Source organism: Hemiscyllium ocellatum, chromosome 35 (assembly GCF_020745735.1).
Source record: "Hemiscyllium ocellatum isolate sHemOce1 chromosome 35, sHemOce1.pat.X.cur, whole genome shotgun sequence".
NCBI lineage: Eukaryota > Metazoa > Chordata > Chondrichthyes > Orectolobiformes > Hemiscylliidae > Hemiscyllium > Hemiscyllium ocellatum.
In genome coordinates, this window is record NC_083435.1 from 26,538,764 (window position 1) to 26,563,309 (window position 24,546).

A 24,546-nucleotide genomic window follows, 5' to 3' on the forward strand; every position below is an offset into this window, starting at 1 on the left:
CTGTTGCATTGACTTACAGAACATTCAGCAAAAGTGCCAGCCTGGCAATGTCTGTACAGGTCCATATCACGACAAACATTTATTATTTGTGTACTCATCCAAATATAAATGGTGTAAATATACCATGTCCACCACTTCCTCTGGAAATTCATTCCAAACACAAACCATTCTCAGTGTAAAAATGTTGCCTCTCATGTAGGTTTAAATTCTTTCTCCTCTCACCTTAAAAATATGGTCCCCGGTCTTGAAATTCATCCTCCCTCTGTACTGGTCTCCCATCTGAATACACTGGACAGAGAACACTCTTGCCTGACATTCCTAAAGGGCCTCCCTTTCCAATGGGTAACAGAAGCACTGTCAAAGTTGCAGATACTGTGCACAGTTCATGAGCCATCTGGTGGGCTCAATGAACAAAGGCCACAGGTGGATACAGTAAGGGACTATGGAGCAGCAAAGACTGTAACTTTGTAAACAGTAACAAAGACAGTAACAATAACTGACTCGCCTCCACCTCACTCACATTCCCAGATTTCCACAGAAAGGTGTGGGATATCAGGTCATTGCACTCTAGATCATCCAGAATGTCCAGTAGGAATTCAGGCAGTACCATCGTTGAGACTGACCGCTGCTTTCCGTCTCTACACAATGATGATGGGTTTCCACCTTCACTGTATATTTTCTTTGCACCACTTTGAGGTAATGTTTGCAGCATTCAAAGCTGGATGTGAAAGCTAGACGTTGGCAAAGTACATACATCTCAGAGTGAGAGTCGTTGCCATAAAAGGTGAACACCCCAACAGTGAGAGAAATCACAGAAACAGAGGAAGTAGGAGTAGAAGAAGGTCATTCATCCTTTTAACTTTGCTCCACCATTCAAAATGATCATGGCTGATCGTCCAACTCAGGACCCTATTTCCATTTATTCCCCATTAACTTTGATTCATTTCATCCTAAGAGCTGAACCTAACCCTTTCCTCCAAATATTCAGTGTGACAGAGGCTCATCACTCCCTGGATGAAGACATTTCTCCACAACTCAGTCCAAAATGGCCTCCTGCACATCCTTAGACTGTGATCCATGGTCTGGACTCCTTGGTCATTGGGATGTACCCTACATTTATCCTATCTTGTCCTGGGTTTCTATGAGATCTCACTCCTCAATCTTCTAACCCCTACTGCATAGCGTCCTAACCCCTACTGCATAGCGTCTAACCGATCCAGTCTCTCTCATACGTCAGTCCTGATATCCCTGGAATTGATCTGGTAAATGTTTGTTGCTCTCCCTCCATCAGCAGAATATCCTTCCTCTGATAACGTGACCAAAACTGGGTACAATATTGGCAGTGTGGTATCACCAAATGTCTGTACAATTGCAGCAAGACATCGTTGCTCCTGCACTCAAACATTCTCACTATGAAGCTCAACACATCATTTGTGTTCTATATCACCTGCCTCACCTGCATGTTTACTTTCAGTGATGGCTGTACAGCATTTGTTGCACCTTCCTTTTTCCCAATTTATTGACATTCAAATAAGGATCTGCCTTCCTGTTTTCACTATTAAAGTACATAAGCTGAACTTCAACCACATTATCTTGCATCTGCCATGCATTTGCCCACTCATTCAACTTGTCCAAAATACACTGATACATCTCTGCATCCTGCTCACAGCTCAGCCTCCCTCCCAGCTTTGTGTCATCTGCAAATTTGGAGATATTATATGAAGTTTGTTCATCTAAATCATTAATGTAGTGAATCGCTGGGCTCCAAGCACTGATCACTGTGAAACCCCACACATCATTAACTGCCACAAGGCAAATGAACATATATTCTTGCTTTCCATCTACCAATGGGTTCTTGAAACAAACCCGCATCAAGACACACAGAACTTATTTAAAAATTAGTTTATAGCAGTGACAATTTTACACTGTCAGAAGTAAGCCAGAGGGAAACGCCAATAATCCATTGGAAATGAGAATATAGTTCTTCATAACGGTTTATGTTAAAGTATACGGGTCAGACCAATTAGCATCATTCACAACTTTTCCTCATTCTTCATTCTTGAAAAGTGACAAAGGACAATTTAGGAACCCAACTCAGCAACATCTGAAGGAGGAAGACAGGAACTTAGCCATTGCTGTACAGTATGTGCTGCAGTGAAATATGTGAAACCACAGTAAAGGTGGACAAACTTATTCAAGCTGTAAGTTCACTCAGTGAAGCCAATTAAAGAGAATAGGAGTCTTTATTAAAATCAGCCTAAATTATTCAGAATGCCATGAATAGTGTGAATAATCTTTGAAAAACTATGAAGAGGACAGGATTAGTTTTAAAACCACAGACAGCTGGTTCCATTCAGTAGAGTCAGTATCGAGGGCACAAATTGTTTATTAGGCTACACTCAGCCAGATTCCTCTATTTCTAACAACAAAGTTGGGAATGCTCCATTTTGGCTGCAAAAGCACCGAAAAATCCTTCAATAACCAATACAGAAGACACATTGCTGTATTGTAATACAATCCTGACTTGCGCGGAAAATATTTCGCTCTTAAAGTTTTCGTTTGGAGGTAATGGATTATGCTTCACCCAATCCGATGATGTAATGAGGTCTTAGATGAGATGATCTTGTGTCAGCACAGTCAACAAAGCCGACTAAAACACAACTGAAACGGAGAAATGAGGCAGTAAACCCAGATTCAGGTGACCAAGAATTCACCGACCTCTCCAAACACCGCCAGCAGCAACAAGGTTCCATCATACAACACCTTGTTGATGGTGAACAGGCCTTGAGGAGCCAGAGTTGAACTACTTACTGCTGAACCCCCACTCTCTCACCAACTGATAAAACCAGTGTTAATACTGCTGGTCACATTCAGGTTCTGGTCAGTGGAATACAACTTAATATTGATGTTGGGAGATTCAATGATGGTAAAGCCTTTGAATGTCAAAGTATTGAGGTGAATGAAAGATGTTGAGATTCGGTCTTGCTGAAGATGGTCATTTGGCAGATTCAGGAAGCCCATTTCCACACGGAATACTTTGTTTTATTCAACGAATGTGGACATCATTGACTAGGCAGCAATTTATTGTCCAGTCCTATTTCTCCAGAGGATAATTGCTGTGGGATCTGGAGTCACTTGTAGGCCCAGACCAGATAAAGACAGGAGATTTCCTTGCACAAAAGGACATGAATGAACTCGATGGTTTTACAGCTATCCTCATTGAGTACATGTCCACCACGAGGCTAGGTTTCAGTTCCAAGTTGTTTCTTTATTGAATTCAAACCTCACTGTCTGCCATGAGGGGATGTGAACCCATGTCCCCAGATGATTAGGTGAGGGGATTCCCAGCCCAGTGACATCACCGCAATCTCACCATCTTCCCTCACATCAAGGATCCATCTAAACATATCTTCTCTAAAGGTATGTGAATGTTGGGATAATTTCAAAAGTATCATCAGAGATGATTGCATTTTTTGGAGACTGAGGTTTGTCTGATATTTTGGCGATTGAAGGAGGTGAAACTGGAGTTAAAAATCAACAATGATCTCATTGGGTGGTGTAGCAGCATCGAGGGGCTGAACGGTGTCTGTCCCAAAAATGAATTGCAGCTCAGCTCATTCTCCCAGCAACTGGAGATGACAGTGGAAGTGTTTCTGTGATTGGGAAATCCCAATCCTGGGCGGAGTTATGCAACCTGTTTGTTGTCTATTCTGCCGGAGTCTGGTGACTCACTGAGTCTTTTTATTGTGATTGGATGGAAGATAGTTTGGGACCAATCAGTGTGAAGGAGTCTCGGTGAAGAGGGGCAGTAACAGGAACTGAAGCAAAGTGCTGAAAAATATGTCAGGAGAGATAGTGAAGACTCTTCAGAACAGTTTAATATCATTCTCGATGACAGCTCACAGACTGAGACAGTCCGCTGGAAAATAATTTATCCTCCCAGACTGTCAACTGAAGTCACGATGATTGGACTGATAGTGCTGGGGCTTCTATGGGGAGAACTCTCTGCAGGTTAGTAATGGGGGTGTGAGAGAGGGGTAGAGCCAGGCTGGGAACTGGGGCTATAACCTTTGTTCATGTTCCCGTCAGAATGATTTATAGGGTAATATTTATCTAATTTCAGGTTTTAAACGTCAGTGAATCCATTGTTCTAAATGATTTAGGTTCATACGAGATTTAACCATAAGGCCAAAAGATCTGTATTTGCGAAATTCAAAAGATCTGTTGAACATTACAGGGTGAAAAGTAAAAATATTACAGGGTGAAAAGTAAAAATATGAAATTGGTAGACTTTTTTTCAAGTGAAAGGAAAAGAGAAAAAAGTTAACAGCATCATGTGATGAAGCTGAAGTGAATGGTATAATTCTCTCCAGTGCTGGAGAAACGGTGAACAAAATGATTCATGATTCAGGAATTCATGCCCTGATTTTTATGTGTTTCAGAAACTCACTCTCTCCGGTATTTTATCACTGGTATGACTCCGATTCCCAATTTCCCAGAGTTTGTGATTGTTGGTTATGTGGACGGGGTCCAGTTTGTTATGTATGACAGCAATCGCAAGGATTTAATCCCCCGGGAACAGTGGATGGTGGACAGCGAAGGACCCAAGGCCTGGAAGCGGAAACGGTTTCTTGCTCAGGAGCGAGAAGACTGTGCCAAACGGGATATTCTCACATTTATGTCTCGGACCAACCAGACAGGGGGTGAGTGCTCACTGTCCCACAGCATGACATCTTCCTGTGCATTTGAGGAGTCTGGGTGGGAATGGGAGAAATTAGGAGTGAATCTGAGTTCCAGAGACTGACCGACTGGCTGTGGGAATGGTTGGAGGGGACACCAACTGTCTCTGATCAGCAACTTGTGTTTCTGATTGACAGGGATCCATATTTACCAGATGATGACTGGCTGTGCCCTGAGGGATGATGGGACTGTGAGTGGGTTCAACCTCCGAGGATGGGACGGGCAAGATTTGATCAGCTTCGATAAGGTCCACAGGGTGTGGGTGACCCCAATCCGCTGGGCAGAAAGCATCAAAAACAGCATCGAGTGGCTGAGAAAATACCTGGAGTACGGACAGAGGGAACTGAGAGTCGGTGAGTGAGTGAGAGTTGTTGTGGTGGATGGTGTCTGGACCTTTCTTTCTTTATGTTCCTGCACTGACCCCTCTTCCTCTCTCCCTCAGTTGCCCCCATTGTGTCCTTTATCCGTCTGGGTGATTCTAACTGGCTGTCCTGTCTCGTCACTGGGTTTTACCCACGAGCCATCGAGGTGACTCTGTGGAGGGACGGAGCGTTGATTGATGAGTCCCTGTCCACAGGGATCTTACCTAATCATGACAGGACCTACCAGATCCGGAAATGGATAGAATTTGATCCGGAGGATCAGGCCGAGTATTCCTGTCAGGTGGAGCGCAGTGGATTGGAGGAGAAACTGGTGGTGATTTATGGTAAGGCTGATTCTCTTTGTTAGAGAGGAATCGGACTCCGACCAGGATTACAAGACAGAGGACATAGAGAGGGACGTTCATATGAACGTCAGTGTGTCACAGTGCTCACATCAGTTGTAGAGGACAACAATTCAGGCAGTGAATCAGGGACAGTTTGCCAGTGTATCCTGGTGTGTAATGCTGCCCAGCATCTTAATATCCAGGATCAGTAAGGATTAAAGTATTAGTATATCATCTGATATGCGTGTGACAGAACCAGCTATGTCCATTCAGTTCACCATATTTCCTGAGCACTCTTCAAGTCCATGGACACTTTAATCTCAAACGACAAGGGCAGTGGATTCTTGGGAACACCAGCTCCTGCAAGTTCCCCTCCAAGCTACTCAGCATCCTGACTTGGAAATACATTGTGGGTCCATCTACAGCACATAAGCTGCATTGGTCTAAGAAGGTAGCTCACCACCGCCTTCTGTCGAGCAATTCGGGAATGACTGTAAAGACTGGCCCGGGCATTGACACCCATATCCCTGTGAATTAAAAAAGAGAAACAGATCCTGAGATGTTTTATTATGAGACAGTCCAATGAATCCAGGGATAATAATGTCCAATAGGATCCATGTATCCTGATATTTAAGCATGGCAGCATCCAGTGTATCCTGGAATTGTAGCCCAGTCTATTTATCATTGTTTCTTGATGATCTTTGTCCAACAATGAATAGTCAGCATGAATTTTGAGGGAGAATATTGTGTTTGACCAACTCCGTTGAATATTTTTCATGAAGTAACAGAGGGTACACAGTGGTAATGTTGCACATGTACTGCTGCAAAGTTTTCAAAAGGCCTTAGATCAGATACTCCCATAATAGAAATGTTTAGAGAATGTGGGGTCAGTGGGAACGTAATAAAATGGATTGTTAGCTGCTTTGCAGCCAGGAAACAGATTGGCGGAAAAGGGTTAGTTAGTCAGAGTGTCAGAATGTGGGAAGTGGTGTTCTGCAAGGAAACACTTCCCTTCACATTTACAATATTGATTTGGACTTTGAAATTATGGAATCACAGAATTGCTCTAAAGAAGGCTCTTCAGCCCATCATGCCCTGACTGTCTCTCTGAGCATTACCACTCAGTGCTATTCTCCTGCCTTCTCCCCATCACCCTGAATATGGTTTTATTTAAATGTAAATTTAGAATTTAAATTATTATATACAGCAGCACTAAGCAGTCTAGAGACCAAGACAGGAATCCCAGGTAGTCCCAGGGAGGAGAGAAACATTTCAATATATTCTAACAAAGAGCAGAGATGAGCTTTGGACACTCCTGTGTGATAGGAGATAGGAGATGCAAAATCCCAACGTGAGGTGTCTTATGCACAGGACAGCCTGGTTGTGTCTACGACATTACATTAGTCATTGATTCTGGTGATCAAAAACAATTGTCTCCAAAGAAAAACATTCTCGCTTGTCCAACTACTCCTCATAATTCAGTCCCTTGTATCATGGAAAGGTCCTTCTGCACTGTTTCCAGTTTAATAACATCCTTTCTATTAGTAAGGTGACCAAAACACAATACTCCAAGTGCTGCCTCACCAACGTCCTGTGCAACTGCAACATAATTTCCCAACTATACTCAGTGCCCTGACTGATGAAGACTGGTGTGCTAAAAGCTGCCTTCACTGTTCTGTCTAACTGTGACTCCATTTTCAGAGAACTGTGCACCAGAACTCCATGATCTCTCTCTGTTCCACAATAGTCCTTAAGGCCCTACCATTCACCATGAAACCCCAACCTTGATTTGACTTTCCAAATCACAAGACCTCACACTTATCTGCATTAAACTCCACTTGCCACTTCCCTAGCTGATCAAGGTCCTGCTGCAATTTTTGATAACCTTCCTAACTATCCACGATACCACCCATTTTAGTGTCATCTGCAAACTTACTAATCATACCTTGTATGTTCTCATCCAAATCATTGATATCGATAACAAACAGCAATGGGCCCAGCACTGACTCCTGAGGCTCACCATTAGTCTCAGGCCTCCATTCCGACAAACATCCTTCCATTATTACCCTTTGCTTCCTGCCATCAAGCCAGTTGTGTCTCCAATTTGCCAGCTTCCCCTGAATTCCATGCGTTCTAACCTTCCAGGGCAGCCCACCGTTTGGAACCTTTTTAAAGGCCTTACAGAAATCCATTTAGATTATGTTCCTGGTCACTTCAACAAAGAATTCTTATAAATTTGAGGTATGATCTCCTACACACAAAGTTATGCAGAGTATTCCTAATCAAACCCTGTCTTTCCAAATATGTGTATTTTATCTCGCTGAACCCTCTCCAGTAACTTACCTACCACAGATATTAGGCTTACTGGTCCATAGTTCCCAGGATTTTTTTGCAGCCCGACACAATATTCGCTACTCTGCACCTACCAGGACCTCACCCGAGGCTATCGGTTAGAAAGGAAATTTCTTGACAAAAAACTCGAGGATAGACTTTAATCTTGAGAGGGAGATTTAGCCTATCCTACCTCACCTTCAATTCTATCTTGAAGTTTGGTTAGACCACATGTCGAGAACTGCAGACAGTTCTGGTTGCCATGTGATGTAAAGGATATGGAGGCATCTGAAACAGAGGAAAAAGCAGAAATTGCTGGAGAGTGTGTGTATGTGTGTGTTCAGATGGGAGGTGTGGTTGGGGGTCAGGGTCACTGGATCTAAAGCAGTAATTCTGCTTTCTCTCTCCACAGATGCTGCGGGCCATGATGAGATTCTCCAGCAATTTCTATTTTGTTCTCTGTCTGGTCTAGAGTATCTGTCTTTCATCCTCCTCTTGCTCTCGTGTGCTCTCTCGCTCATACACTCTTTCTTTCTTTTACATCTCCGGGTCATTTTCACTCTCACTCCTGTTCTCGCTCTCACTCATTTCTCTTGCTCATGCTTTCTCTCTTGTGAATTTCTCTCTAACACTGTTTCTCTCACACTCATGCTTCTCACTGTCTTGCACACTGTCTCACACTCGCATTTCTCACTCACTTGTTTCTTGCTCTCTCTCTTTCACTCTGATAATGAGCAGTTTCTAATGCCTCTCTTTCCATTTACAGCTTCTGATGAAAGGACATACTCAGACAGTTCTGCCATTTCCTGAGGTATGAATATTGTTGGTCGATGTTGTGAGTAGATCATTCTAATTGGGATATAGATCAACCTCAATTATCCGAACGAGATGTGCGGTAAGTAAGTGATTTGGATAACTGATTGTTTTTGATCAGGTCAGTTATCCGAACAATCAAAGCATTGACAAGACCTTGAGATCTTGTTTGAATAATCTGAAATTCAGACAATTGATGTTTGGATAACCGAGGTTATTCGATATCGGAGATGGTCTTCGCAGTATGATCTGGAGGGTGGACACTGAGCTCAGACTCTCTCTCCCTCCCTGTGTGATCACTAAAGACCAGCTCATGCAGTTTGACACTAAGCTTTCAGACTGTCCTTCTGGAGTTGGTTGACTTTGTCCTGGTCTCCGCCTCAAGGTATTGTCAAGAGGAGGGATTTGGGCTATAAAACCATCTGGAAACCTGACATCCTTGATGGGGCCTCCTGTCATCTGATTGACGCCTTTAAAGGAGTCAATGCTCCTAGAGTTCTCGCTGTAGTTTGATTCTGGAGTTGAGTTTTGCTCTCCCAGGATTCTGAATTACTGCGGTTATGGTGGATGGGGTCTAGATCTGATGGAGGCTTCTGAGCAGGTCAGTAGACCAGACCGTGTGGAGATAGAGGAGAACTGTTTTGACTGGCGGTATGTGTCGGACCCGAATGTCAGTGTAGTTAAATTCAGACCTATTGAGGGTGAAACTAGGAAACACTTCCACACATACAGAGTGGGAAATGGTTAGAACTCTCTCTTTCTCAGAAGGTAATTGATGTAAAATGAACTTCAGTGAATTAAAATCTATAAAACTCAGAATTAAGAGACAAATGGAAGATACATAAATGGATTGAGGCAACACACCAGCAAAGATCTGATTGAATAGTGCAATGGGATTGAGGGGCTAAATGGCCTCCTCAACTTCCATGTTCCTGTGGGTTTTGCTGGTCTTTAGGGAGTGGGTCTGAGGGGTTTTACTGATGTTTGGGGAATGGAGCTTTTGTGTTTCACTGCTGGTGTTTATGGGAGATGCTGTATGATCTGCTGGTTTTTCTGTGCTTTCTAACAGAGTTTTTTTTCCTCTTCTCCATGGTCCTCCAATGTCCTTGCTGGAAACCAGGTTTCCATTGTTGGAATTGATCTTCTAATTTGTTCATCCTCAATTTCAGGAGTGATTTGAATTGTCAGTCTGGCTTAGTGAAATGTTTACATTTTTTTAATAATAGATTATTGAAATCCCTCTGTGGCAGATGTTGAAATGTGAATTCAGTCAAATTTAAAATGAAGAGACAGCTTAATGGTGACCATGTAACCATTATTGTTTGTTGTTAAAAGCCATCTGGTTCACTAATGCCCTTCCAGGATAGAAATTATTACAGACTGCTCTACATGTCACTATGCAACGAGTTAACTCTTAACTGCCCTCTGGACAACAGGCATTGCCGGTGATGGCCAAATCTCAGGAAATAACTTTTAATGGTTGACAGTGTGGTTATTTTTCCTGAGCAAAAACTTCATCTCCACAGCACAACACCCATTGGTCATGCCACATGCACAATACTGCCAATCATTTCAGCACATACACATGATCTTAATCAGCCATTCATCAGTGGGATCATCCCAGACCTCAATTTGAATTTTCCTGCACCTTAAATACTGAGTGAAGCCTTTTCTATGAGCTTGTTACACAGCAATTTATCTGGATACTGATGGAAGACAACATTAGCGTAAGGTAATGTCATGAATACATGTCATGCATCCACCTCTTTCCCATGCCATGCTGTAGTCTCACACTTTCTCTTTCCATGTTCACACTCCTATCAATTTATAACCTTCCTCGTGCAAAGCCTCAATAGAGCTGCGTACTCATGGCCTGTATTCCAGCTTCCTGTCTTGGGTTCGAGGCTGCACTATTTTCTGTCCCACTCTCTCCAACTCTGAGATTTTGCTGAGGTGTTTATTAAGTCACTGAGTCATACAGAACAGAAACGACCCAAACACTCCATGCCATCTATGTTCCCAAAGTAAACTAGTCCCACCTGGCTATGCCACGTCTATATCACTACAAACATTTATTATTTGTGTATTCATCCAAATATAAATGGTGTAACTGTACCATGTCCACCACTTCCTCTGGACATTCATTCCAAACACAGACCATTCTCAGTGTAAAAATGTTGCCTCTCATGTAGGTTTAAATTCTTTCTCCTCTCACCATAAAAATATGGTCCATGGTCTGGAAATTCATCCTCCCTCCACAGGCGGACACGTACACACACACACCTCCTCATACAGACCCTTTCTCATACACATGCTGTCTCTCATACACACATAGTCCCCCCATACTCACATCCACACATGTGCCCTCTCACAGGATTATACTGTTACACTCACACACACACACTGCCAAGCACACACACGTAAACGCAAACTCACTTGCACTCACTCACATACATGTGTATACACACACACACACACACACACACACACACACGGCTATCAGGTGAATTTGCATTTGCAGAATTGTTTTGGCAGACATGTTGTATACTTTTGGGGCAAAATATAATCTGCAGGCAGTCGATCCATATCACCTAAAGTTATCTCGCGAATGTACTACAAAGAAATTCTGGCATTTTCATATTAATGAATCAAAACCTATAACCCACGCTGAAAGATGAAAGACTTAACAGCAATGTTGGTTTGTTCAATATATTGTTTCAGTTGTACGATACTGTGATCTTTTGCTATAAATTCTGTATCTTGTCTCACAGCTCCCTGATGAAAGAGCAACGCTCCGAAAGATAGTGTTTCCAAATAAATGTGCTGGTCCATAACCTGGTGTTGTTTGATTTTTAACTTTGTCCACCACAGTCCAATGCCAGCACCTCCACATCATCTGCAATAAGAAAGAGTCTAACCATCAGCCTTTGACCATCAATAGCTTTACCATCACTGAATCCCACTATCAACCTCTGAGGGGTTTCTATTAATCTGAACCTGACCTGGACTGAACATATAATACAGTGGCTACAAGAGCAAGTTAGAGGCAAAGGATACAGCAACACGCAACTCACCTCTGACTCACCAAAGCCAGTTCACCATCAAGAATGCACAATTCAGGAGTGTGATGTAATACTCCTGACTTACCTATATGTGTGCAATTCCAGCAACACTGATCAAGTTTGACACCATCCAAGACAATGCATTGGCACCAGATTCATAACTAATTAGCTACTCCGCAAGTGACACTCAGGAGCAGCAGTCCATACTGTTTACAAGATGCACCGTGAACCTTCAACACAACACTTAGACAATGCCCTCCACATCAATGTCCATGACCTCCCAGAAGGATAAGGGCAGCAGATACTGGGAAAACCACTATCTACATGATATCCTCCAAACTACTCACCATTCTAGCTTGGAAATATATCTGTATTCATCAGTGTCACTGGGTCACAACCCTGGAATTCTCCATGAGTGTGGCCAGAGCCCACATTGGTCAGAGCCCTTGAAGATTCTGGCCACAGAAACTGACAGACAAATGCCTTACTCATATCAATCCAATGAGATGTATGATGGTGGCCCTGAGGCCGTACTGGGAGATTACCAGAGGTTACTGTTCATGGACCAAACCTACAAAATCAATGAGTGTGATTTCCCTCTCCATCAGCTGATAACATGTGACAATTTCACCAGCTCCGCACACCATTGTGCAGAAGTTGCTGTTTGAGAGAATGGATGGAATTGTGCAGAAAATCCCACATACTTCTGTTTCCAGGTGAAGACCAACCATCCAATGTTCATGGTAACACCAACTGTTACACTAACAGAATATTCAGCAAAAATGCCAGCCTGGCAATGAAAGACACCATCTCTGCACAGGTCTCCCATCAGAATACCCTGGACAGAGAACACTCCTGCCTGACATTTCTATGGGGATTTCCTTTCCAGAGGAAGCACTGCCAAAGCTGCAGATACTGTGTGCACAGTTCATGAGCCACCTGGTGGGCTTAGTGAACAAAGGCCACAGGTGGATACAGTAAGGGAGTGTGGAGCAGCAACCACTGTAACTTTGTAAACAGTAACAATAAGTAACTCACCTCTGCCTCACTGACATTCCATGATTTCCACAGAAAGGTGTGGGATATCATTCAGGAATGTCCAGCAGGAATTCAGGCAGTACTCTCTTTGAGACTGACCGCTGCTTTCCATCTCTACGCAATGATGATGGGTTATCCTTTCAGTGTAAATGGGGTAATGTTTGAAGTAATGTTTGCAGCATTTGAAGCTGGATGTGAAAGCTAAACATTGGCAAAGTACTTACATCTCAGAGTGAGAGTCGTTGCCATAAAATGTGAACACCCGAACAAGTGAGGGAAATCACAGAAACAAAGGACGAAGGACATTCAACCTTTTAACTCTGCTCCACCATTCAACATGATCATGGCTGATCGTCCAACTCAGGACCCTATTTCCATTTTTCCCCTATCCACTTTTATTCATTTCATCCTAAGAGCTGTACCTAACCTTTTCCTCCAAATATTTAGTGTGACAGAGGCTCACCACTCTCTGGATGAAGACATCTCTCCTCATCTCAGTTCAAAATGGCCTCCCTCACATCCTTAGACTGTGATCCATAGTCTGGACTCCTTGGTCATTGGGATGTACCCTGCATTTACCCTATCTTGTCCTGGGTTTCTATGAGATCTCACTTCTCAATCTTCTAACCCCTACTGCAAAGCGTCCTAACCCATCCAATCTCTCTCATATGTCTGTCCTGGTATCCCTGGAATTGATCTGGTAAAGGTTTGTTGCTCTCCCTCCATTGGCAGAATTTTGTTCCTCTGATAACGTGACCAAAACTGGATACAATATTCGCAGTGTGGTATCACCAAATGTCTGTACAATTGCAGCAAGACGTCGTTGCTCCTACACTCAAACATTCTCACTATGAAGCTCAACAGTTTGTGTTCTTTATCGCCTGCCACATCTGCATGTTTACCTTCAGTGATGGCTGTAGAGCGTTTGTTCCACCTTCCTTTTTCCCAATTTATTGACATTCAAATAGGATCTGCCTTCCTGTTTTCACTGTTAAGGTACATAAGCTGAATTTTAACCACATTATCTTGCATCTGCCATGCATTTGCCCACTCATTCAACTTGTCCAAAATACACTGATACATCCCTGCATCCTGCTCACAACTCAGCCTCCCTCCCAGCTTTGTGTCATCTGCAAATTTGGAGGTATTACATGAAGTTTGTTCATCTAAATCATTAATGTAGTGAATTGCTGAGCTCCAAGCACTGATCACTGTGAAACCTCACACATCATTGACTACCACAAGGAAAATGAACATATATTCTTGCTTTCCAACTACCAATGGATTCTTAAAACAAACCCTCATCAAGACACACAGAACTTATTTAAAAATTAGTTTATAGCAGTGACAATTTTACACTGTCAGAAGTAAGCCAGAGGGAAACACCAATAATTATTGGAAATGAGAATATAGTTCTCATTAAAGGTTTATGTTAAAGTATACGGGTCAGACTAATTAGCATCATTCACAACTTTTCCTCATTCTTCATTCTTGAAAAGTGATAAAGGACAATTTAGAAACCCAACTCAGCAACATCTGAAGGAGGAAGACAGGAACCTAGCCATTGCTGTACAATATGTGCTGCAGTGAAATATGTGAAACCACAGTAAAGGTGGACAAACTTATTCAAGCTGTAAGTTCACTCAGTGAAGCCAATTAAAGAGAATAAGAGTCTTTACTAAGATCAGCCTGAATTATTCAGAATGCCATGAGTAATCTTTGAAAAACTATGAAGAGGACAGGATTAGTTTTAAAACCACAGACAGCTGGTTCCATTCAGTAGAGTCAGTATCAAGGGCACAAATTGTTTATTAGGCCACACACAGCCAGATTCCTCCATTTCTAACAATAAAGTTGGGAATGCTCCATTTTGGCTGCAAAAGCCCAGAAAAATCCTTCAATAACCAATACAGAAGACACATTGCTGGATTGAAATACACTCCTGACTTGCACGGAATATATTTCGCTCTTAAAGTTTTCATTTGGGGTAATGGATTATGCTTCATCCAATCCGATGATGAAATGAGGTCTTAGTTGAGACGATCTTGTGTCAGCACACTCGACAAAGCCGACTAAAACACAACTGAAACGGACAAATGAGGCAGTAAACCCAGATTCTGGTGACCAAGAGTTCACCGACCTCTCCAAACACTGCCAGCAACAACAAGGTTCCATCATAAAACATCTTGTTGATGGTGAACAGGCCTTGCGGAGCCAGGAGTTGAACTACTTACTGCTGAATTCCCACTCTCTCATCAACTGTTAAAATCACAGTGTTCATACTGCTGGTCACATTCAGGTTCTGGTCAGTGGAATACAACTTAATATTGATGGTGGGAGATTCAATGATGGTAAAGCCTTTGAATGTCAAAGTATTGAGGTGAATGAAAGATGTTGAGATTCGGTCTTGTTGAAGATGGTCATTGCCTGGTACTTGTTTGGCATGAATGTGATTTCCCACCTGCTAGCCCAAATTTGTATCATGCTATGTAATTACATGGACTGATTCAGTACCTGAGGTCTCACACTGAAAAATACCCAACCATCAGTGAACATCGTGACTTCTGACCTAAGGATGTAGTGAAGGTTATTGATGAAGGAGTTGAAAATCTTTGGACCTAACACCGTTTCATGAGGAACACATGCAGTGCTGTCCTGTGTCTGAGATTGCTGTACCTGAACAGTTTCACTGGGGGCACATAACGCCAAGGAATTTGTTAGGGCCCACAGCCTTTGCTATATCCCTAGGTGTTAACTGAACACCAGGTCTGGCAGGATTTGGAGGCAGATTCAGGAAGCCCATTTCCTCTCTTTGTTTTATTCATGGAATGTGGACATCATTGACTAGGCAGCAATTTATTGCCCAGTCCTATTTCTCCAGAAGATAATTGCTGTGGGATCTGGAGTCACTTGTAGGCCCAGACCAGATAAAGACAGGAGATTTCCTTGTACAAAAGGTCATGAATGAACTCGATGGTTTTACAGCTATCCTCATTGGGTACATGCTCAACACATGTTTCAGTTCCAGGTTGTTTTTTATTTGAATTCAAACCTCACTGTCTGCCATGAGGGGATGTGAACCCATGTCCCCAGATCATTATGTGAGGGGATTCCCAGCTCAGTGACATCACCGCAATCTCAGCATCTTCCCTCACATCAAGGATCCATCGAAACATATCTTCTCTAAAGGTATGTGAATGTTGGGATAATTTCAAAAGTATTTCCATATCAGAGATGATGGCACTTTTGGAGACTGAGGTTTGTCTGATATTTTGGCGATTGAAGGAGATGAAACTGCAGTTGAAAATCAGCAATGATCTCATTGGGTGGTTTAGCAATATCGAGGGGCTGAATGGTCTCTGTCCCAATGAATTGCAGCTCAGCTCATTCTCCCAGCAACTGGTGATGACAGTGGAAGTGTTTCGGTGATTGGGAAGTCCCGATCCTGGGCGGAGTTATGCAATTTGTTTGTTGTCTATTCTGCCGGAGTCTGGTGACTTACGGGGACGTTTTATTGTGATTGGATGGATGATAGTTTGGGAGTGTGAAGGTGTCTCGGTGAAGAGGAACAGGAACAAAAACTGAAGCAAAGTGCTGAAAAATCTGTCGGGAGAGATATTGAAGACTCTTCTTCAGAACAGTTTAATATCACTCTCGATGACAGCTCACAGACTGAGAGTGTCCGCTGGAAAATAATTTATCCACCATAACTGTCAACTGAAGTCACGATGATTGGACTGATCGTGCTGGGGCTTCTATGGGGAGAGCTCTCTGCAGGTTAGTAATGGGAGTGTGAGAGAGGGGTAGAGCCAGACTGGGAACTGGGGCATTAACCTTTGATCGTGTTACCGTCAGAATGGTTTATAGGGTAATATTTATCTGTTTTATGTTTAAACGTCAGTGAATACACTGTTTCAAATGATTTAGGTTCGTACGAGATTTAACCATAAGGCCAAAAGATCTGTATTTGCGAAATTCAAAAGATATGTGAATATTACAGGGTGGAAAGTAAAAATGTGAAATTGGTAGACTTTTTTTTCAAAAGTATAGAGAAAGAAGTTAACAACATCATGTGATGAAGCTGAAGTGAATTGTGAAATTCTCTCCAGTGCTGGAGAAAAGGTGAACAAAATGATTCATGATTCAGGAATTCATGCCCTGATTTTTCTGTGTTTCAGAAACTCACTCTCTCCGGTATTTTGACACTGGTATGACTCCGATTCCCAATTTCCCAGAGTTTGTGATCGTTGGTTATGTGGACGGGGTCCAGTTTGCTATGTATGACAGCAATCGCAAGGATATAATCCCCCGGGAACAGTGGATGGTGGACAGCGAGGGACCTGAGGCCTGGAAGCGGAAACTTTCCCTCGCTCAGGAGCGAGAAGACATTGCCAAACTGCATATTCCGATATTTATGTCACGGACCAACCAGACAGGGGGTGAGTGCTCACTGTCCCACAGAATGACATCTTCCTGTGCATTTGGGGAGTCTGGGTGGGAATGGGTGAAATTAGGAGTGAATCTGAGTTCCAGAGACTGACCGACTGGCTGTGGGAATGGTTGGAGGGGACACCAACTGTCTCTGATCAGCAACTTGTGTTTCTGATTGACAGGGATCCACATTTACCAGATGATGACTGGCTGTGACCTGAGGGATGATGGGACTGTGAGCGGGTTCAACCTCAGAGGATGGGACGGGCAAGATTTGATCAGCTTCGATAAGGACCACATGGTATGGATGACTCCAGTCCCCTGGGCGGAAAGCATCAAAAACAGATGGGACCAGGATGTGGTGGATAATCAGAGGTGGAAGCATTACCTGGAAGTGGAGTGCATCGAGTGGCTGAGGAAATACCTGGAGTATGGACAGAAGGAACTGAGAGTCGGTGAGTGAGTGAGAGGTGTTGTGGTGAAAGATGTCTGGACCTTTCTCTCTTTATGTTCCTGCACTGACTCCTCTTCCTCTCTCCCTCAGTTGCCCCCATTGTGTCCTTTATCCGTCTGGGTGATTCTAACCGACTGTCCTGTCTCGTCACTGGGTTTTACCCACGAGCCATCGATGTGACCCTTTGGAGGGACGGAGTGTTGATCGGTGAGACCCTGTCCACAGGGATCTTACCCAATCACGATTGGACTTACCAGATCCGGAAATGGATAGAGTTTGATCCAGAGGATCAGACTGAATATTCCTGTCAGGTGGAGCACAGCGGGCTGGAGGAGAAGCTGGTGGTGATTTATGGTAAGACTGATTCTTTTTGTGAGAGAGGAATCGGACTCAGACCAGGATCACAAGAGAGAGGACCAGCTGAGCTGCTTCAGCAGGACGCTCCAGGGTAGAGAGAGAGACATTCATATGAACTGTCAGTGTGTCACAGTGCTCACATCAGTTGTAGAGGATGGTAAAATTAAGGCAGTGAATCAGGGACAGTTTGCCAGTGTATCTTGGTGTGTAATGCTGCCCAGCATCTTAATATCCAGGATCATTAAGGACTAAAGTATTAGTATATCATCTGATATGTGTGTGACAGAACCAGCTATGTCCATTCAGTTCACCATATTTCCTGAGCACTCTTCAAGTCCATGGACACTTTAATCTCAAAGGACAAGGGCAGTAGATACTTGGGAACACCAGCTCCTGCAAGCTCCCCTCCAAGCTACTCAGCATCCTGACTTGGAATTACATTGTGGGTCCATCTACAACACATAAGCTGCATTGGCCTAAGAAGGCAGCTCACCACCACCTTCTGTCGAGCAATTCGGGAATGACTGTAAAGACTGGCCCAGGCATTGACACCCATATCCCTGTGAATTAAAAAAGAGAAACAGATCCTGAGATGTTTTATTATGAGACAGTCCAATGAATCCAGGGATAATAATGTCCAATAGGATCCATGTATCCTGATATTTCAGCATGGCAGCATCCAGTGTATCCTGGAATTGTAGCCCAGTCTATTTAACATTGTTTCTTGATGATCTTTGTCCAACTCAGTGTAACAATGAATAGTCAGCATGAATTTTGAGGGAGAATATTGTGTTTGACCAAGTCCATTGAATATTTATCATGAAGTAACAGAGGATACACAGTAGTAATGTTGCAGATGTACTGTTGCAAAGTTTTCAAAAGGCCTTTGATCAGATACTCCCATAATAGAAACATTTAGAGAATGTGGGGTCAGTGGGAATGTGATAAAATGGATTGTTAGCTGCTTTGCAGCCAGGAAACAGAGATTGGGGGAAAAGGGTTAGTTAGTCAGAGTGTCAGAATGTGGGAAGTGATGTTCTGCAAGGAAACACTTCCCTTCACATTTACAATATTGATTTGGACTTTGAAATTATGGAAATACAGAATTGTTCTAAAGAAGGCTCTTCAGCCCATCATGCCCTGACTGTCTCTCTGAGCATTACCACTCAGTGCTATTCTCCTGCCTTCTCCGCATCACCCTGAATTTGATTTTATTTAAATGTAAATTTAGAATTTAAATTATTATATACAGCAGCACTAAGCAGCCTGGAGACCAAGACAGCAATCCCAGGTAGTCCCAGGGAGGAGAGAAACATTTCAAGATATTCTAACAAAGAGCAGAGATGAGCTTTGGACACTCCTGTGTGATAGGAGACAGGAGATGCAAAATCCCAACGTGAGGTGTCTTATGCACCGGACAGCCTGGTTGTGTCTACGACATCACATTAGTCATTGATTCTGGTGATCAAAAACAATTGTCTCCAAAGAAAAACATCCTCGCTTGTCCAACTACTCCTCATAATTCAGTCCCTTGTATCATGGAAACGTCCTTCTGCATTCTTTCAAGTTTAATAACATCTTTTCTATTTAGTAAGGTGACCAAAACACAATATTCCAAGTGCTGCCTCACCAATGTCCTGTGCAACTGCAACATTATTTCCCAACTATACTCAATGCCCTGACTGATGAAAACTGGTGTGCTAAAAGATGCCTTCACTGTTCTGTCTACCTGTGACTCAATTTTCAGAGAACTGTGGTCTCTCTGTTCCACAATAGTCCTTAAGCCCCTACCATTCACTTTGAAACCCCAACCTTGATTTGACTTTCCAAATCACAAGACCTTACATCTATCTGCATTAAACTCCACTTGCCACTTCCCTAGCTGATCAAGGTCCTGCTGCAATTTTTGATAACCTTCCTAACTGTCCACGATACCACCCATTTTAGTGTCATCTGCAAACTTACTAATCATACCTTGTATGTTCTCATCCAAATCATTGATACCAATAACAAACAGCAATGGGCCCAGCACTGACCCCTGAGGCACACCATTAGTCTCAGGCCTCCAATCCGACAAACATCCTTCCATTATTACCCTTTGCTTCCTGCCATCAAGCCAGTTGTGTCTCCAATTTGCCAGCTTCCCCTGAATTCCATGTGATCTAACCTTCCAGGGCAGCCCACCGTGTGGAACCTTTTTAAAGGCCTAACTGAAATCCATTTAGATTATGTTCCTGGTCACTTCAACAAAGAATTCTAATAAATTTGTGAGGTATGATCTCCTACGCACAAAGCCATGCAGAATATTCCTAATCGAACCCTGTCTTTCCAAATATGTGTATTTTATCTCTCCGAACCCTCTCAACTAACTTACCTACCACAGATATTAGGCTTACTAGTCCATAGTACCCAGGATTTTATTGCAGCCCGACACAATATTCGCTACCCTCCACCTACCAGGACCTCACCCGAGGCTAACGGTTAGAAAGGAAATTTCTTTACAAAAAACCCGAGGATAGACTTTAATCTTGAGAGGGAGATTTAGCCTATCCTACCTCACCTTCAATTCTATCTTGAAGTTTGGTTAGACCACATGTCGAGAACTGCAGACAGTTCTAGTTGCCATGTGATGTAAAGGATATTGAGGCACTGGAGAGGGTGCTGAGAAGATTTACAATGTCAATATCAGAAATGTGTGAGTGTACGCATCAGGAAAGGATTGAGAGGCTTGATGTCTTCTCTCTTGAAAAATGGAGCCCAAACAGAGATCTTTACAAGGATGAATCATTTTGAAAGAGTGGGTGCAGAGGCAGTGTTTGGGGAAGAGCACAACTAAGGACCATCAACACAAGACAGTCACCAAATATTCCACAAGGAATTCCAGAGAAATATCTGCAGTCGGAGCATTAGGAGAATATGAAGCTCGCTGCTGCAGGGTGTGAGTTTGTCAGGATGTATTTAAGGGGAGTTTAGAAAGGAATAGGGAGTGATGGTAACAGATGTAGATGAGGAAGGGTGAGATGAGCAGCTTCACATGACTAAATACAAGTGTATGCTGTTTGGATCAAATTGACTCACTGTATGCCGTGTATTCTGTATAACGCTGAATTTTTTTAAAAAACATTTTTTGTCTCTTTCTCTCTCTTCCTGCTTCACTTGGTTCTCTATCTATCTCTCACCTCTCTTTCTCTCTATCTCTGTCTGTTTGTCTCTCTCCCCCATTTTATTTCTCTCTCTGTCTCTGTCTCTCTGTCTGTCTGTCTATCTGTCTCTCTCTCTCTCTCTCTCTGGCAGTCCCAAAGTCTCACTCCCAGGTTCTTGTTACTGTCGGGATTGTATTTGGACTCCTCGGGATCATCTCTCTCGCTGTTGTAGCTGTCGTCGTTCACAAGAAGAAAGGTAGGAGTTTGTAAGAAAATGGTGGCTCCTCACTGGCAGTTCAGGGAATTAGAGAGTCTGGAAGCATATGGCCAGACGGTAGTGAAGGAAAAAGGAATATTGTGAGCTGTTTTGGGCCCCACATCTAAGGAAGGATGTGCTGGTGTTGGAGGGAGCCCAGAGGAGATTTACAAGAATTATCTCAGGGTTGAAGAACTTGTCATATGAGCAGCTGTTGAGGACTGTGTGTGTACTGGACGGAGTTTAAAATATCGAGGGGAAATCTCATTGAAAATTACACATTACTGAGAGGCCTGGCCAGAGTGGATGTGGAGAAGATGTAGGAGACACAAGGACCCAAGGGAACAGCCTCAGTGTGATCTGAGGAGGAATTTCCTCAGCCAGATGGTGGTGACTCTGTGGAACTCTCTGTTTCCATACTGTACATCTCGATGACTCTATAAGACCATGGAGGCCAAGACATTGAGTGTCTTTAAGACAGAGATATATAGATTTTTGATTGGTAAAGGGCTCAAGGGTTACGGTGAGAAGGCAGGAGAATGAGGTTGAGAAATATATCAACCACGATCGAATGGTGGAGCACACCCGATGAGATGAATGGCCTAATTCTGCTCCTATATCTTGTAGTCTCCAGTTCATTGTTTGGGTTCAGAAAGTTTGTGAGGAAGCTCTGTGTTTGGGAGTCAGTCTCAGGGTTAGTGATGGCTCAGGCATTCGGGAGAGGCCCTCCATTTGTGAAGGACGGTCAGAGATATGGTGCCCTGTTCCTCACGTTAGGCTGGAATGTCTGAGGGGTGAATGTCTCACATTGTGAGTGTCAGGTCAGACAGTTCAGACTCGGGCTGGCTCTGAGTTCACTGTTGGGCATCAGCAGCTCAGGGCAATGTGGGTCGGAGAGGCTGACTCTGGATGGGAGTGAGGGTCTTCAGCATTTCCTCTGATTTCCTGACAGTATGTCAAACTGACTGAACATTCCTTGTTTTACAGGGGGAATGAAGAGCGGCTACAATCTCACAAACAGTAAGTTGATAACTCAAACATCTCAGCGTCTGTGTTAGTGTATGACAAGCTGTTCTTCCTGTTTCAAACAAAAACACAAACACAGTGATCTGAAACAGAGACAAAAGCAGTAATTGCTGGAGAAACTCAATAAGTTTGACAGCAGTTGTGGAGAGAAAAACACAGTTGACATTTTGAGTCCAGAGACGTTTTGTACTGGGAGTTCTGTGTGTGTGTTTCTGTGTGTGTGTGTGTTCGGGGGGTCAGGGTCACCAGATCTACAGCATTAATTCTGCTTTCTCTCTCCACAGATGCTGTGGGCCATGCTGAGATTCTCCAGCAATTTCTATTTTGTTCTCTGTCTGGTCTAGAATAGTCTATCTGTCTTTCATCCTCCTCTTGCTCTCGTGTGCTCTCTCTCTCATACACTCTTTCTTTTACATCTCGGGGTCATTTTCACTCTCACTCCTGTTCTCGCTCTCACTCATTTCTCTTCCTCATGCTTTCTTTCTTGTGAATTTCTCTCTAACACTTTCTCTCACACAAATGTTTCTCACTGTCTTGCACGCTGTCTCACAGTCGCATTTCTCACTCTCTTGTTTCTTGATCTCTCTCTTTCGCTCTGATAATGAGCAGTTTCTAATGCCTCTCTTTCCATTAACAGCTTCTGATGAAAGGACATCCTCAGACGATTCTGCCATTTCCTGAGGTATGAATATTGTTGGTCGATGTTGTGAGCAGACTATTCTAACTGGGATATAGAACAACCTCAATTATCCGAACGAGATGGGCGGGGAGTATGTGGTTTGGATAACTGACCTGATCAAAAACAAACAAAGCATTGACAATACCTTGAGATCTTGTTTGGATAATCTGAAATTCAGATAATTGATGTCTGGATAACCGAGGTTATTCTATATTGGGGCTGCTTTTCGCTGTATGATCAGGAGGATGGACACTGAACTCAGACTCTCTCTCTCCCTGTGTGATCACTACAGACCAGCTCATGCAGTTTGACACTAAGCTTTCAGACTGTCCTTCTGGAGTTGGTTGACTTTGTCCTGGTCTCAGCCTCAATATATCGTCAAGAGGAGGGATTTATGCTATAGAAACATCTGGAAACCTGACATCCTGGATGGGGCCTCTTGTCATCTGATTGACTCCTCTAAAGGAGTCAATACTCCTAGACTTCTCGCTATAGTTTGTTTCTGGAGTTCAGTTTTGCTCTCCCGGGATTCTGAATTGCTGTGATGTGGTGGGTGGAGTCTAGATCTGATGGAGGCCTCCGAGCAGGTCAAGAGACCAGACCATGTGGAGATAGAAAAGAACTATTTTGACTGGCTGGGGTATCTCGGACTCGAATGTCAGTGTAGTTTAAAGTCAGATCTATTGAGGGTGAAACTAGGAAACACTTCCACACATACAGACTGGGAAATGGTTAGAACGCTCTCTTTCTCAGAAAGTAATTGATGCAAAATGAACTTCAGTGACTTAAAATCTATAAAACTCAAAACTAAGAGATGAATGGAAGCTATATAAATGGATTGAGGCAACACACCAGCAAAGATCTGATTGAATAGTGGAACGGGATTGAGGGGCTAAATGGCCTCCTCATCTTCCATGTCCCTGTGGGTTTTGCTGGTCTTTAAGGAGTGGGTCTGAGGGGTTTTACTGATGTTTGGGGAATGGGCCTTTTGTGTTTCACTGCTGGTGTTTATTAGAGATGCTATCAAATGTGCTGGGTTTTCTGTGCTTTCTAACAGAGTTTTTTTTTCTCTTCCCCAGGTTCCTCTAATGTCCTTGCTGGAAACCAGGTTTCCATTGCTGGAATTGATCTTCTAATTTGTTCATCCTCAATTTCAGGAGTGATTTGAATTGTCAGTCTGGCTTAGTGAAATGTCTACATTTTGTTAATAATAGATTATTGAAATCTATTGGCAGATGTTGAAATGTGAATTCAGTCAAATTTAAAATGAAGAGACAGCTTAATGGTGATAATGTAATCTTTATTGTTTGTTGTTAAAAGCCATCTGGTTGGGGGGGATCCAAGATGGCGGTGACCCAGCAAAACTGAGTCCACAGTGCTCTACCCAAAACTTGGGCAAAGTGGGCTATCCACCCCCACCACACTCACTAAACCATTTATAATATTTGTTAACCTTAAATAGTTACCTATTAGTACATTTAAATAGTCTAATACTAGCTGGAAAATGAGT

General features: G+C 43.0%; 2 protein-coding genes across 2 annotated transcripts; both read left to right on the plus strand.

The window, feature by feature from the left end:
- The first annotated feature begins 3,782 nt into the window (after positions 1 to 3,782).
- LOC132832401 (class I histocompatibility antigen, F10 alpha chain-like) lies at positions 3,783 to 11,627 on the plus strand. Its single transcript, XM_060850363.1, has 6 exons — positions 3,783 to 4,011; positions 4,443 to 4,703; positions 4,878 to 5,093; positions 5,183 to 5,446; positions 8,544 to 8,588; positions 11,362 to 11,627. Exons 1-5 carry the CDS (start codon positions 3,963 to 3,965, stop codon positions 8,585 to 8,587), a joined length of 834 nt encoding a protein of 277 aa, XP_060706346.1. The 5' UTR covers positions 3,783 to 3,962; the 3' UTR covers position 8,588; positions 11,362 to 11,627.
- Positions 11,628 to 14,129: 2,502 nt separating this feature from the next.
- Positions 14,130 to 24,319, plus strand: LOC132832400 (class I histocompatibility antigen, F10 alpha chain-like). The gene is made up of 8 exons (XM_060850362.1): positions 14,130 to 16,467; positions 16,869 to 17,129; positions 17,304 to 17,576; positions 17,666 to 17,929; positions 21,227 to 21,331; positions 22,319 to 22,351; positions 22,995 to 23,039; positions 24,116 to 24,319. The coding sequence occupies exons 1-7, from the start codon at positions 16,419 to 16,421 to the stop codon at positions 23,036 to 23,038; spliced, it is 1,029 nt and encodes a 342-aa protein (XP_060706345.1). The 5' UTR covers positions 14,130 to 16,418; the 3' UTR covers position 23,039; positions 24,116 to 24,319.
- Positions 24,320 to 24,546: the final 227 nt, after the last annotated feature.

Coding starts and splice junctions, on each gene's coding strand:
- LOC132832400 (XM_060850362.1), top strand. CDS start 16,419: ATGATTGGACTGATCGTGCTGGGGCTTCTATGGGGAGAGCTCTCTGCA. Junction 17,130..17,303: donor ACGGACCAACCAGACAGGGG/GTGAGTGCTCAC, acceptor TCTGATTGACAG/GGATCCACATTTACCAGATG. Junction 17,577..17,665: donor ACAGAAGGAACTGAGAGTCG/GTGAGTGAGTGA, acceptor TCTCTCCCTCAG/TTGCCCCCATTGTGTCCTTT.
- LOC132832401 (XM_060850363.1), top strand. CDS start 3,963: ATGATTGGACTGATAGTGCTGGGGCTTCTATGGGGAGAACTCTCTGCA. Junction 4,012..4,442: donor ATGGGGAGAACTCTCTGCAG/GTTAGTAATGGG, acceptor TATGTGTTTCAG/AAACTCACTCTCTCCGGTAT. Junction 5,094..5,182: donor ACAGAGGGAACTGAGAGTCG/GTGAGTGAGTGA, acceptor TCTCTCCCTCAG/TTGCCCCCATTGTGTCCTTT.